Consider the following 14,019-nt stretch of genomic DNA (forward strand, 5'->3'; position numbering starts at 1 on the left):
TTGACCCCACCCTTCTTTTTGGGGTGGGGGGAAGACACTGCGCGTCTATTTCCACGATGAGATGCGCAGGAAGCGCTTCATGTGGTCTGCGCCGAAGAAGCTGTCTACCTTGCCGCTCGGGCCGATGGCAGGGCTCTTCTTCAGCTTTTGGTTTGGCTTGCTGAGCCATCGGGAGAGTGTGTGGCCACCCCGATCTTTGCTGGCGTCTTCAATAGCCTGGTCGACTTCCTCGAGTAGCGGGCCCATAATGCGTGGCTCCGCGTCGATGGGAGATAGCATGATGGGGACGTCCATGACCTCTTCCTGGGTCTTCTTCCAGCGGTCGCTGCCGGTGATGACGGTCAGAGGCTGGAGCGCATCGTCCCAGCTGCCCTCGCGGAGCTTGACGTCTTCAAAGTTGAACTCGACGAGCGTGCGGCGGTGGGTTTCGATGAAGTTGGAGATCTGCGCGGAGTCCATGACGGCGTTTTCGAGCTCCATGCAGCGAAGGCGTGTGAACTTGAGGGGCTTGGGGCCCTTGACCTCGCCGCGCATGGTTGGGTGTGTCATCTCGTCCTCGACAGGCTGCATGCAGGGTTCCTTGTCCAATGAGAGGGGAGAAGGACCGCGCTCGCCCTTCCATCGGAAGTGTAGTCGCGTGACACCACGTGACAGTGTTCGGAGATAGGCGTGAAGGATGCGCAAGTGTTCGATCGACTGCGCGCGTGTCTTATCGGATGAAGTGCAGAAGGGAATGGACTCCATGCAGATGGATAGCCTTCGGATTTGGGTCCAGCGCTTTGCCGATGATGGAGTGCTTCCAAAGCCGTGCATGGGGTGGAGGTAGAGAAGGCCGCCTGCGTGAATGGGATGCATTGACAGGGCCGTCAGGCTGTACAATGGCGCACGCTCGACGGCGATCCGGATGGAGATGAGGGCATAGTCGACCACGGTTCGGCGGTGTCGGATCTGGTTGTTCGAGCCGGGGCACGAGATCTTCAGGTGGATGAGGTTGATAAGCTCGGAGAAGGCGGAAACAAAAGAGGGAACGTTTGTGGCGGCGTGGAACAGAGGCGGGTACTGCTTGACAAGGAGGTCTTGCATTTCCCAGCTCCCGTACTTTGGTGTCTTGTCTTTCGCCGGGCCGTTCTGTGGGTTCTGCACCTGCGGCTCGTAGACAAACTGCTTCTCTGCTCCGGTTTCCGGATCAATGACGGGCGGCAGGAAGGTATCGGGAGTGTGCGGCATGTGGAAGGTAAGTGTCTTGATGTGGCGTCCTATCCGGGAAAGGGCGTCGATGCGGGCGGGCTTGGTGAAGGTTGATGATTTGAAGGTGGTAGTGACTGAATCGAAAAGGAAAGGCGCAGCGCGTGTGGACATGTCATGGCAGACGAGGCGGAAGTTGGCAAGGTCCTCGGGCTCCATTTGCTCGAGCATGTTGTCGCGACATTTGTCGTTCAGCCAGAAGCGGAGGAAGACGGAGCTGGTGGACAGCACGAGGTTGCATACTGAGCCGTAAGAGCGCACCGCTGGGTGCTGTTAATACACTGGCTCAGGGCCGGGGCTCGTCCAGGGCGTCTTACATCGTCCGTCTACCGTAGTCGAGGGCGACAGCGGAATCTCACCAAAAAGCAATCTGGAGCTGGCATTCGAGGCGGTTGTCGCACGGCTGGCATAACTGCTTTGGCTATCCCCCGAATAGGAGCGCTTCAGCGGAGGCGGCACCTGGCGCTGAGAATACATTGGATGGTGGTGTATTGGGTGGCATTCAAGATTCTGTGGGAAAGCTGCGTCAGAGTGTCGGTCTGGTGGGGAGTTGCAAGCGGGTCGTCGTCATAAGAGGTTCGCAGAGAGATGGGGAAGCTCGAGCCGTCAATGAATGGACAATATTCAGGAGTGCATGAAAAGTCGGTGAATGTGGTCAACCACCAGGGCATGGCAGAAGCCTCAGGACAACGGGGGCATCCTCGAGGAGCTAGCCTTTACCGCGACCGCGAGATGCGGGGCCGCTCTGCACGTGAGATGCAGGTATGAGTCAAACATGGTGTGGTGAAGGCAGTGCATCCCGACCCAGAAACCCGACTCTTCTCTTTGCGGCCAGAAGAGTGAGCGAAAAACACGACCATCTCGCGGTGGGAGAGCGTGTTCATATGGTGTTCGACGCGACGATTCGGCCGCTGGGCCAGAGTGGATTGCTGCCTGGACCGGCTTGAAACGTTTCATGGGTACGGACGAATGAGAAGGCCTGTTTCGCGGGACGGGGCATGCAGCTCTTGCAGTAGTACTGCAGTAGTACTACAGTAGCTTCTTGGGTGTTGTGGCTGGACGCACACGACTGGCGGTCAGCGCTCGAAATCGCGTGTAGCAGTGGCAAGCTGCGTTAAAGCCCGCATGCACATTGCCATGGAGAGTCGCGATTCGAGAGACCAAAACAAAAACATCTGCCCGTTCCTGCGCTGGTGTGAGTCTTCGCGTCTGTTGGAGATGCAGCAGTAGAGAACGTGCGCGCTGAAACAGAGTTATCGATAGCTAGCCGGCAGGCGCGTCCCGCAGCTCAGCTCGCGTTTCTTCTACACCGTCCGCCACCGCATCATATATGAACCAGCAGCCGCGCCCTCTTCCGTGAAACACGTTTGACGACGTCGGTTTGATTGCGTCGACTTGATTGCAGTTGCTTGCAGTGTGCTTTGGTAAGATAATGCTGAGTAAGAGAGGAGAGACTGCCTTGGCTATCACCATACATTCACATCCAGCATCGTGCCTCAAGCGGCCTAGTCTACGCACAATGAATATTGGAGGAGACAGAGCAGCAACGCAGACCCCTTCCAGCAATGAAGACGACAACGAGACGCACGACAGGCCGTCCTTTCCAAACAACAACAACAACAACACAACAATACAACAACACAACAACAACAACAACAATAACAACAATAACAACAACAGCTGTGCGTGTGTTGGGCTCCGTCCTTCCAGAACGAGCCAACGTACCCACTCCAACTGACTCGCCCCACGACTAGCCTCAACTCCACCAGCTTTTCAGGCGAGCAGCATCGTGCATGTCTTGGCCAGACGCACGACTTGCACCGTCACGGCTCCTGCCACCAGTCTCCCGCCCGACACTTGTGCGAAAAATGCCGCACTTGCATGAACGTGCTGTCGACCGGTCCCTTGGCCGTCGAGTCGCTTGGCCCGCTGCTGGCTGCTGGCAGTTCGCATGTAGGCAAGCTGTGAGCACGCACACAGACACATCGTACAGCAGAAACGCTGCCCTGTGTGAGCGCCGTTGAATGTCTTGTGCAACCTCATCTCATCCTTCGTGGCCCTTTCCGCAGATCCAGTTCGCCACGCTGCGCAGGTACCACGGCCGAGTCAGGCCCGTCTCCAGACCATGTCGGTGGGTCGGGATTCATTGGATGGAGACGGTGAATACATGTGCTGTCAAGCCCAGCGTTCCACGTCCGGGTACAACTCGGCCGGGAACTTCCCATCTGGAAGATTCCATGGTTGGGCTCTCCAACCTTGGAGGCGTGAAACACGCACATGTTGTTTCGTTTCAAGTGCTGCATTTGGCTTCAGTAAGGCTACTGAGGTAGTAAGTGATTGGCTGGAAACATAGTTCTGCCGTCGTGCTGCGGCCCGGAGCACGCCTCCACCTCCACTTCCGTCATGCCTAACGGCTGCCCAGTCCCATACTGGACAGAAGCATCTCTTCACTCCACTGTCCTGTGACTCTTCATCGCCTCTTCTCGTCCGAGAACCTCGGTGCGCCCTCCGGCACGGGAGGAGGCTGGTAGGTCCCTCTGTATCCGTTGATCGGTGGCAGATCCTGTCCGACGGCTTCCTCATAAGTCGGCGGCGGCGGCCCGTCGAATGAGTCGCTTTGTGGCCTCGCAGTCGCGTTGGGAGATGTGTTTGACCCTGCAAACCCTGCCTGTGATGATGTGCCAGGAGTGTGCGGTCTCTGAGGTGGAGGCGGAGGCACGCCCAGGTTTGCCATCTTGCCTGCTTCTCCTGTCAACGCAGCTTCAAGCAACGCCTTTGGCGGAGCAATGCCAGAGTACACCTTGACCGGCAGCCTCAACGGCAAAACGATCAACTGATCTTCGCCCTGCTTGTAGGAGCCGTAGCCAATGCCCACGCGCACTTCCAGCTCGTAGAACCGTGACAAGTTGCAGGTTTGGAAGGTCGGTGGGACGGTATTGGGAAGCGGTTTGCCCGACCAATACTCTGGGTTGATGGAAACCTCTGTCTCCACAGGATCTGTAGGCGATCCTAGTGGAATCGCCATGTTGCTGAAGGAGCAGAGAATCCAGCTGTTCGATTCTGTCCGAGTCACCTCGTGCGCCCGCACCTTGGTATAGCCAATCAGCTCGATCTGGAGCATCTGAAGGTATACATTCTTCGTCCGTGCGCTCATACTCTTCATGAGCAGTCGTAAGGGAAGGTCCTGGTTGGCGGTGAGGATGGCGGGATTGGGTAGTCGCGCATCAAGTACTACACGCGGCGGTGGGCCAAAGGAAGTTGGTGACGATGGCGCGCTCAGCGCTGAGCTTTTCGTTTCCAACAGGCTGGGCTTCTTCCCTGCCGCCGCGCTCGGCGCATTCTCCAAGAACTGGTGTTGTCGTCTCGCATACGCCTCGCCATCCGTCCTCTCCGGTCGTGGTGGCTCGATCGGCAACAAGGTGAAATTCGCAATCGCCCTTGGGTTCTCCTTGAACAGCGATGGCCTGCTCACCGTCACCTTCACAAAGTATCGAATTTCCGCCTCGCCAGGGAAGCCAGTAAGTGAAGGCGGCAGGGTCGCCTTGACGTGTTGTGTCGGCGCTTTCGCGAACTCGGGAATTGTATTCGCGAAGGAAATGTTCGAGATAGGAGCAGTCGACTGCTGTGCATGGCACGACGTGTTCAACGGGATCTATCTCTGTTTAGCAGGCGATTGAGACTCAAGGGTACGCGCGACTCACTTTGAATTGGAAAGGGTACTCGAAGTTGCCAGCGTTCAAGGTGAAGCCAGTCTTGTTGTTGGTGGGGAGATCCTCCGGACGCATGTTTGCGGGCCACACCACCTCCGTCTTGTACAGAACCTTGTGGACCTCCAGCACCGGTCGCTGCTTGTCTGGTCTGCTAGGGTGTATCGGCGCGAGTAACCTCGTCTTGGACTCACCCTCCAGCTTTACTACAATGCTGCTGACATTGGTGGGATTAGGCACCCGTAGGAAGACTCTTCCTTGTATAACATCAAGATTCGTGTAGTGCTCGTGCGGGTGGTCGAGTGCGATGGAGACCAGCATCGTGAGGAGGTTACTATCGTATTCTTGGTAACTGTCGAGTCCTTCTGGTCTCGTCGTGTGAGTTCAGGTGAGCGGATAGTTGCAGTCCTGGTGGGGGTTGGGCAGCATGTCACTTTATGGCCGAGGAGGGAGGGGGTATCTTGCTTTGAGCAGGAATCTGTGTTTACGGGAAAACGCGGCACAGCCCAAGAAACGCGTGTCCTCGGTGTTCGAGCGTTGCTGCACGTCAAATGGCACAAACGTCAAATGGCACAAACGTGAAATGTCAAACGTCAAATGTCAAATGTCGGAGCGCGGCGGAGGGGCGTAAGCGACGTCATAGGGGTCATACGCCCTTTTCCTTACGGCCTCTCTTGTTGCAACATAGCCGGACGGCAGCAGAGCTTTCCACTGTACAGTCGAGCCCGGAGGTCGTCAATGAATCTCATGCGATCGTTCGACATAGGCAAAATACCTTGCAGTCCTTTGTCTACGTGACAGATTGCACGACGCAAGCAGATCTGATGTGTCTACCCCCGCTTCAATGCTAATTCAGAGCCGTACCTAGACATGGTTACTGACCCTACCCGTAAGCTTCGTTGATGTACCCGCGTATGATACATGGTTTCTGCCCCCTCTTCCCAAACATCAAGGCCTCCATCCTTATGCAACATGCAGGGCACAGCCACAGCCACAGCCGCACTATTGGGCTGATGCAAGGCTTTTCTCGCTCCAACACTCCATTATTGGACATTACTACCCGAACTCAGCAATGCCTGACGCGTCCTTGCGTCTTCTATGCTGCAAGCTGAGGCTATCATCCCTAGCCCAGTATTCCACGCATGGCTACAAAGCTACAACTTCTCCTTCGCGAGCATGTCTAAGATGCAATTAGTACAATTGTATCCTGGATTGGGGAGCCGGAGCCTCGACCGCTTCTACTTACCACAAATGTCAAGGTACAGTGCAATCGCATTGAAGCTGCCTTTGTCAGCGATGCGCATGCGGAAGCGGTGTGTTTAGCAGCCTTACTTTCTCTTGCTACCAGTGAGCTCCCAGAACCACCACTTCATGCGGTTGGTCCAATTTATCAAGTCAAGGTGGCTTACGCCTATCAGTGTTCCTTTATACTCTCCCCATTGGCTTGAAGAGACGCTGAAAAAGTGGTCAGCTTCACCGTGTTGTCATGGACATGTAAGCTTACCTGACAAGGCCATCGTTGATACCTTCTTCTCGCTTGACAATGAGATGCGATGGAGCAAACACAGACCACCGTGCAGGCTCCAAAGATGCCCCGTAAGAGAAATATCTCACGTCTTCGATGTCTGGGGTCCTTGGGTTGAAACTCTCCCGCATGTACTTCAGCGTGAGCTGAGAGAATGCGCCAGTCTCAAACCCAAAGTACTCTATGACGTTGTATATCCTTTTGATCCTACGAGGACCGATTGTATCGAACATGTAGTCTGCGAATGCAGAGCCTCGATGTGGTGTTGCGATGGTGGTGAGAGACTTTATCTTGAAGTCGGTCGGTTTGAGCTGACTGATCATGTAGCGCGAGTCGAGACCGCCCATGCTGTGTGCTATTATGTTCACTTCCTTGCCCTTGGCTCTTGCTGCGATGCTCTCAGCCAGCTTTGCTGCCCTAGCTTCGACGCTGCCGCTTGGCGGAACAGTAGCTACAATGACCTCGATGCCCTTGGCCGACAACGCTTCCGTGATGCCACGCCAGTATTTCAGACCAGGAAGAAACTGACCCGCAAGTCGAAGTTCGCTGAAGCCGAGGAGACCGTGAGCGAGGACGATCGTGTGTTTCTGCGCGCGTGTCAGATGTCGTGTCGGTGTCGAGGTGCTATACAAACCGGTGTGGCTGGCAGCAGTCAGTTTGTGTGCTTCGATCATCCAATGTTAGCTTACCATATTCCTCACGAATTAATGCAAATTCATCTGTAATCTCTCGACCTATCGACTCGATGCGCGGGTCTTCTTTGCGCCATGATGTGCTGCTAAACTGGCACCGAGCCAGCCGTTGTACTGATAGGCGCAAGGCAGGCACAGGAAGCTTGTAGGAGCGAACGGTCGCTCGGGCACATGTTCGTATCATTGGGTGCGGCACATTGCCGTGTTGGTGTTGAGGCTCAAAGCTCTAATTTGTTCGAGTTGGGGCGCGTTGATTTAGCTCGGTGACGTAGCGAACGCGACATGCGGCAGGGATCTTTCACATATGCAAGGCATGGCTTCAGCGTAGATAACTATTGTGAAGGGGCAACCTCAAGCATCGTTGCGCAGGAGAATGGTGTCTTGAACAAGTAACAGGTCTGTTCATGTCTGTTGGAGCTCACAGGATGTGACCTGGATTTAGGTAGTGGTTCGGCGCTAGCATCGACATGTGTTAAATCAGTGTGAAGGAGGTCACAAGTTCGAAATACTGAAATCACAGACACAAGGCAGTTCCAATGGATACAGAGAAGAAAGCTCGCTTGAAATTGGGAAGTCTGTTGCTTAGCTAGTCGAAATCCACCGTCTTCAGTGAGATCGATGGACATGTACAGGTCATCTCGCTATACCTTAGGCATGAAGCCTAGGTCGTGCACAACGCATCACCGTCGCGGTGAGCGATTTTTAGTTGTTCGTTCAGCGTGTGTGGTGCTATTGCTTTAATCCTTGCGCGCTGGCTTGGGGTTGGCATTCGTTACGGCCTTGATCAGTTGCTCAACAACCTTGCTGCCGGACTTGTTGCCCAGGTCTTCGACCTCCTTGACCTTGGCGTCTGTGTCCTTCTTCGCGTCATCCTCAGCCTTCTTGTTGCCTGAGCTGTGCTGTGTGATTGTTAGCCTCCCCTGCCCCTCTCATTGTGTGTGTGTTATGCATTCGATGCGCACCTCCTTATCGAACTTCTGGTACTCTGCCTCCTTCTCCTTCTTGTACTCCTCAATCTCCTTCTGCGCCTCGCTTCGTGCGTCCTTTACTCGCTTCGTACGGTCTTCAAGGTTAGGTTGGTCTAGACATGCGAAGATGGCGGGGGTCGTTTACATTCTCTTGCTGTGCAAATGTTAGCTGTTGCTGTTGCAATAGTGTTTTAAATGCGAGGTACCTTGCTGGACGATCTTCTGTGCATCGCGCTCGGCCTGGTCGCTATGTGAGCTGTATACGGATTGAAATGGGTTGCAGTGCTTACGTCAAGCAGCGTCTGGATTCCGGCAGAGTTTTGGGCGGACTGTGAAGGATTAGTACTGTGTGCAGCGCCCGTTCCTTATAGAACTCACCATGTTGAGAACTAGGCGATTGTGCGGTGGACGTTCGATATCGCGGGTTGACGTTGCGGAGAGGTATGATGCAGCAGCGGCCTCGACCTTGGCGGCAGATCCACCTCGTGGTCCCTGGCCCAAGCTCTATCCGATCTCGAATTGTCCGCAACTTTGCGCAGCGAAGTCTTTCGCATCGCTACGTCAACACTGCCAACATGTCTCGAGCATCCCAGATCACATTAGCGACCACCTGCACAATCGCGATTGGCACCGTTGCATTCGTCCACTTTTCGCAGAAACAGGACAAAGCTGTCAGTCCATCTTACGCCATGGGGCAAAACATACGTTCTGATAATCTCCTATAGGCCATGCACGCCGGAGTTATTCGTGACTACGAGCAGCAAAGAGTCAAACGTGAACGACAAGCCGACTTCGAGATGCAGAAAGCGCTTCAAGAGGAATACCTGAAGTACCAGACGGTCCACGATAGTAGTACACCCGAACCGCCACAAGGATCTCCGGGGAGATAGTGCCAAGGAACGCTACAGCTATACGAAACCATGCAGTAGGGCCACAAGAGATAATCAGGGCATATTTTGCGGGATCGCTCAGCAACCATATCTTCACGCCACGCGTCGTGCCCAACTTCGCCCTGCGGTTATCGGCCTATGTCGGACAAGGCTGAACATTGACGCCTTGTCTCACGCCGATGTGTGCTGTTCGAATCTCAAGCAGCATAAGAACCACGAGCAGACATCACATGCATGGCTGCCAATTGCCACTCGGTTCGACACTTGGAAGTTTGGCAGAGAGAGGTGTACGTGCATACTAGTCGACAGCTGGGTATGTTAATGGAGGAGGAGAGGAGAAAACGATGACAATAACAGTCGAATGCAACGCAAAGTACGCAATAAGATTGATGGACCAGTCTTTTAAAGAAAATCAGTTGCGATCATGATAAGATTTCTGTCAAGAGGTTAAATGTTTTCCTGTGCTGCTTGGGGGTGGAGCCTCTGAACAGATGTTGTCCTAGAGTGCACGAAAGAAGCCAAGCAAGAGGTCGCAATCATCAAGGCTCCTCTAGCAAGCAATTAGAGTATCAACAATGGGCAAATGGCAAACCTGGAACCACAAGGTGTATCTCACTTTCAAGTCATATTGCCCACCGTCCACTCCTTCCCTCTCATAGCACGTGCTGACGCTTGAGCAGACGGTGGCACGGTTTCAAGCGGCAGCAAAATCGTTTTATAGCAGACGCACTCCTTCTGTAACTAACGCTGTTTCTACGAACCTGGTGCCAGGGTACGATTGTTGCTTATATGCAAGAATGACAGAAGCATATCGCTTGTCGTCAAGAGTCTAAGGAGACACCGCTGGGCAAACTGGAGCATTTACAGCAGTTTTGGACACTCGACTTTCCATCTTTCTGGAATGCCTTTACATTAGGCTGAGATCGCCAACGGCGTTCTTGCACTCAGCCATTCACGGATTCCTGGGTTCACTCCACTTGTTGATGTTTGTGGAGACCGGTGAGGATAGTGTCGTGAAGTGTGACTGCTTCAAAGTGGCTATGCTCACTAACCTACAGCGGAAGTAATGTTGGCAAGGGACTGGTTGTTGGCTTTTAGGCGAACGAAGCAGATCTGACCATCACACGCGAGCGCCTAACGCCACACTGTTTGTGCTGCGCCTTGCTACAATCTGCTGATGGTGACTACTATGGCCGGATACCTAAGCACCTCCACACCGGGTGTAAACCGACCAACCTAGTAAAAGTATATACCTCGCCAAGGATTACCGCTACCATTATCATTGCCACCATTCATCACCGTACCACGACCAGAATCAAAGGTCCTGCGAGCGATCTGTTCAAGGGAATACTGTTTGCGTGCTATCGCAAACCCTTAGGAGAGATTCTATATTCAAGGAAAGCAAAGTTCTGGCGATGAACGGCAAACCAGCACTGATATGCGAAGTAGAGTTGGCGGGGAGAGACACTAATGTGCATCAGAACTCTGCTTTTTCCGATTGAGCACGATTGCTCTCGATGCCTCACAAGTGTGGCAGTGAACGGTTAATCTCACCAAACACCAACATCGTGATATCTCCTCGGGTCTCGGAACAACAGAGCACCATGCATGTGCTGTGTCCACTGACGGGGCGGGCTAGCGTCGAAGCTTGGCGCATTATGCTTCTTGGCAGATCGTCGCTGATGAAGTCATTCAGTGCAGGTTTCCAGATTTTAGGTGCGTTTGTTCGTGCAACTCACACGTCAACAATGGATACAACCATCGTTCCGTGGAGTGAACACAGGCAGAGATGCGGATGGTGAGGGTGTTTCCAAAGTTGCTGCGTCGATACGTAATATTCTCCTCTTATTGCGCCGAGACCAAGGCATATTGAGTGGCTTTCGGACACTCACACCCACACAAGTGGCGATAATCCAGATTGCTGATTGGCTTCTACGGTGTAGGGCTGTGTGTAACGCCGGTCGGGCCTGCCTTAGTTCAGACCCTTATTTCCTTGAGGCTTTCTTCCATGACGCAGGGCTGTGTTTTCGCCCCTGCCCAATAGTGAGCTCACACATCACATATAAGCCCAACGTCTCTGCCGTTGTCAGCTTTTGTTTTCCAGAATCAAGCACTCAAACAGTACCCTTTCACACCATCTCACCTTTACCGCAAACAGCTTGTCTTGAAACAGTCAACACCCTTCTGTTTCACCGCTTCCGGAGACAAGAGTCGCGCACGTCCGAATAGACTCTGAGTGTCAGCTCCACTTCACCACCAAACTACCTCCACTATGAAGGTCACACAATATCTCGCTGGCGTCGCGCTCGCAACGTCGGTAGCCAACGCCGCTTCAATACCAGAAGTCAACGCCATCAACCTCATTGATGACCACGCCGATGTCTTACCTCGCTCATCAGAAGTCGTTGCGCCAGATCACAGCCTAGAGAGAAGGAAAGGCGGTGGCGGTCGCAGCGGTGGTAGTTCTTCGGGAGGTTCTTCTGGAGGTCGATCAGGTGGTGGCAGTGGTGGCAGCAGCCGCACATCGAGTAACTCGGCAGCTGGAGGGCGCACGAGCGCAGGATCCGGCGCGCCTCGCGCTTACGGTGGATACTATGGCGGTGGAGCATCTGTGCCTTATACTGCAGGTCGAAGCACGCCCAAGGGCCTAGTCGCTGCCCCTCTGCTTTTGGGTGTCGGTCTTCTGGCCATCATGCCCGGTCTTTGGCTGTATTCGGCTTATCCATACCACTACAGCAACCCCTACAGGTTCTACAACCAAAGCGAAACAAACCAGAACAATCCCAACGGCACAAACACAACGCTTCCCGTCACGTGTCTCTGCCAGGAGTACAGCCCCTGCGGTTGTGACGAGAACGACGACCCGAAGTACATCAACGGTCTTGTCGGTAATGGAAGCTACGCCGCGTTGAACAAATCTCTTGTGACTGTCGCTGACGTCAACGGCACAAAGAACCTGGTCCTCAACGGTACGCTTCCCAACGGCACAACTGCCCCGGGTGGCTCCGACGATGATGAGAGCGCTGCCATCAACCTCAAGATTGGCAAGTACGCTGGCTACTGGATGATGGCGACGATTGTCCTCACTGGTGTTATGATGTAAAGATTTTCTCCATTCTCGCATCACACGTTCTCACAATTCATGCATTATCACGACCTCCATGGGGAGGACGTGTTTTTTGGCGTTCTGGCATCGTTGGATGGAGAGAGCTTGGTAAAGCCTAGAGATACCCAAGGCCTTCGATGGCATCCTGCTCCGCTGCTGTTTTGCACATTGTTAGACTAGAAATAATCAACTCGTTTCTCGAATCTTAATTCGCACCTATCTTTCCTCATGCAGCACACAGATCTTGCTAAGCTTATACCTGTTCTTCCTGTACGGACGCTAAACTTTCAACCATTCATTAGGGAAGCTTTCGTCCTTGGATCCTTTTCTGTGTATCTGATATAGATGGAACCGCGCCAGGTGCAGCAAACCAGGGAACGACACGTAGCCTTATTTTGAAATCCTGAGCTTAGTGCCTCCACGCCCGATGTACGTCTGGACCCGTTCTTATGTGGAAACAGCCATTTGCAAAGCCACATAGGCCGGGTAGAGGTCCCCGGGCAAAAGAAGAAGAAGAGGAAGAAGAAGAAGAAGCTGGGGACAGAGACTCGTTAGTCAAGAAATTTGGGAGGTACACAGTACAGAATCCGTGGGCGGTTTGTAGCCAGAGAAAGCTGTATGAGACTACAGTGAGATTTGTCGTCAGGATGGCAAGACTGGTTTCGCAATAAAGGCCTCCGGCAGCTGTTATATCTGAAGTAAGGGTTGCCATTGTGTTCAGAGCTCTTAGAAGGAGATTTGAAAAGGCTGATGTCGGTGATCCGAAAAAAGTGGGATATTGATATATGAAGACGTATCTACAACTTGCTCTGCGGCCCCTGAGCCTTCTTCAGCACGGGTTCTAGCTTTGTTGCCTTGATGACGTCGCCTTTGACCTTGAGTTTCCCGCTCATGAACAGCTTCTGCGCATTCGCTTTGCCAGACACCAGCTTGGCAAACTCGCTATCGTTCAGCACTAGCGTGACGGCGGGCTTCTTGCCCTCGGGCGCTAAGCCGCGGCCTACAGTGCCAGTCTCTTTGAGATCAATGTGCCATGACTCTTCTTTGCCGGCGTTCTTGAGCGTGAAGCCGAAGATGGCGTTTCCGGACTTGATGGCTGCTTTGCGGTCGGCGGGTGACGCGGAGAGAGAGGCTTGGATCGCGTCGAAGGCGGCGGAGGAGGGGAAGTCGTCTGTTAGTTATAGTTAGTCGAAGTAGATCTTATGTGTGTTTAGAGAGGCTTGTGTAGAAGAGTAACTGTTGTTAGTTGCAATCGTGGATACTAGCACTCATCACAGCCTGGTCGCTTGGGGTTCAGATCAAGTTATGTGAGCTGAAGGAAAGAAGTGGTACTTATGACCAGGGATGGCTTACCGAGTGCGAGAGGCATGTTGGTGGTGTGGTTTCTTTGAAAAGGCGTGGGTGGAGTTGTTTTTGTTCGACTCGTAGAGACGTGAATATCAGTATCTTATACGGCTCGAACTATGAAGGAGAGGGTAGATGAGGCTGAGAGGATCCGGGATATATGAATTAGTTTGACGACTCGGAAGCTTGTGACAATGATGATGTAGACTTGAATCTGGGGTCACGCATGTGACTATGATAGCTCATGCGCTAAACCTGTGCCGAGGCAGAACGCATGGCACGTGTGCGCAGTCTCGCATCCCTAAGTACAAGTAGGTAAGTCGGACATCGTGTTAGTTGCTATGTCCAAAACGGGAGGCTTTGCGAAAGGTTGTGCAGTTACAAGGCTTTGCAGGCAAAAGCTGGGGAAGATGGCAGGGGTTCTCCGCACGTGGAGACGCGCCAGTCCGCGTCCTCTCCATTCCGGAAGACGCGTTCAACGCCCTCATTGAAACCTTCAAAACACGAAGTTTATCAAATCCTACGTCATTTCGCTCGAGGCC

The 14,019-nt window shown here is 53.4% G+C and overlaps 7 protein-coding genes across 10 annotated transcripts, besides 3 other annotated features; 2 read left to right on the forward strand and 5 right to left on the reverse strand.

Moving 5' to 3' along the window:
- Positions 1 to 45: 45 nt before the first annotated feature.
- EKO05_0003864 (uncharacterized protein) lies at positions 46 to 1,722 on the reverse strand (the record flags this gene model as incomplete). Its single annotated transcript, XM_038938207.1, has 2 exons — positions 46 to 1,508; positions 1,563 to 1,722. 2 exons carry the CDS (start codon positions 1,720 to 1,722, stop codon positions 46 to 48), a joined length of 1,623 nt encoding a protein of 540 aa, XP_038800414.1.
- Positions 1,723 to 2,851: 1,129 nt separating this feature from the next.
- Positions 2,852 to 2,924: a tandem repeat.
- Positions 2,925 to 3,715: 791 nt separating this feature from the next.
- EKO05_0003865 (uncharacterized protein) lies at positions 3,716 to 5,273 on the reverse strand (the record flags this gene model as incomplete). Its single annotated transcript, XM_038938652.1, has 2 exons — positions 3,716 to 4,897; positions 4,947 to 5,273. The coding sequence occupies 2 exons, from the start codon at positions 5,271 to 5,273 to the stop codon at positions 3,716 to 3,718; spliced, it is 1,509 nt and encodes a 502-aa protein (XP_038800413.1).
- Positions 5,274 to 6,106: 833 nt separating this feature from the next.
- Positions 6,107 to 7,353, reverse strand: EKO05_0003866 (Triacylglycerol lipase; the record flags this gene model as incomplete). Of its 3 annotated transcripts, XM_038938611.1 has the most annotated exons (6): positions 6,107 to 6,132; positions 6,199 to 6,233; positions 6,285 to 6,407; positions 6,457 to 7,064; positions 7,112 to 7,119; positions 7,167 to 7,353. In XM_038938611.1, the coding sequence occupies 6 exons, from the start codon at positions 7,351 to 7,353 to the stop codon at positions 6,107 to 6,109; spliced, it is 987 nt and encodes a 328-aa protein (XP_038800412.1). The 3 variants fall into 3 exon arrangements, with proteins under 3 accessions (XP_038800412.1, XP_059492236.1, XP_059492237.1); XM_059636253.1 differs by lacking the exon at positions 7,112 to 7,119; XM_059636254.1 differs by having other exon boundaries at positions 6,457 to 7,353.
- Positions 7,354 to 7,906: 553 nt separating this feature from the next.
- On the reverse strand, positions 7,907 to 8,518 carry EKO05_0003867 (Triacylglycerol lipase; the record flags this gene model as incomplete). Of its 2 annotated transcripts, XM_038938198.1 has the most annotated exons (6): positions 7,907 to 8,068; positions 8,132 to 8,232; positions 8,283 to 8,291; positions 8,344 to 8,377; positions 8,428 to 8,466; positions 8,516 to 8,518. In XM_038938198.1, the coding sequence occupies 6 exons, from the start codon at positions 8,516 to 8,518 to the stop codon at positions 7,907 to 7,909; spliced, it is 348 nt and encodes a 115-aa protein (XP_038800411.1). The 2 variants fall into 2 exon arrangements, with proteins under 2 accessions (XP_038800411.1, XP_059492238.1); XM_059636255.1 differs by having other exon boundaries at positions 7,907 to 8,291.
- Positions 8,159 to 8,205: a tandem repeat.
- Positions 8,519 to 8,712: 194 nt separating the features above from the next.
- EKO05_0003868 (uncharacterized protein) lies at positions 8,713 to 9,027 on the forward strand (the record flags this gene model as incomplete). Its single annotated transcript, XM_038938203.1, has 2 exons — positions 8,713 to 8,808; positions 8,863 to 9,027. The coding sequence occupies 2 exons, from the start codon at positions 8,713 to 8,715 to the stop codon at positions 9,025 to 9,027; spliced, it is 261 nt and encodes an 86-aa protein (XP_038800410.1).
- A 2,272-nt stretch (positions 9,028 to 11,299) lies between these two features.
- Positions 11,300 to 12,130, forward strand: EKO05_0003869 (uncharacterized protein; the record flags this gene model as incomplete). The annotated part of the gene is made up of 1 exon (XM_038945251.1): positions 11,300 to 12,130. The coding sequence occupies one exon, from the start codon at positions 11,300 to 11,302 to the stop codon at positions 12,128 to 12,130; it is 831 nt and encodes a 276-aa protein (XP_038800409.1).
- A 507-nt stretch (positions 12,131 to 12,637) lies between these two features.
- Positions 12,638 to 12,667: a tandem repeat.
- A 263-nt stretch (positions 12,668 to 12,930) lies between these two features.
- Positions 12,931 to 13,502, reverse strand: EKO05_0003870 (uncharacterized protein; the record flags this gene model as incomplete). The annotated part of the gene is made up of 2 exons (XM_038938298.1): positions 12,931 to 13,304; positions 13,487 to 13,502. 2 exons carry the CDS (start codon positions 13,500 to 13,502, stop codon positions 12,931 to 12,933), a joined length of 390 nt encoding a protein of 129 aa, XP_038800408.1.
- Positions 13,503 to 14,019: the final 517 nt, after the last annotated feature.

The sequence above is a fragment of the Ascochyta rabiei genome, chromosome 5 (genome assembly GCF_004011695.2).
Source record: "Ascochyta rabiei chromosome 5, complete sequence".
NCBI classification, from domain to species: domain Eukaryota; kingdom Fungi; phylum Ascomycota; class Dothideomycetes; order Pleosporales; family Didymellaceae; genus Ascochyta; species Ascochyta rabiei.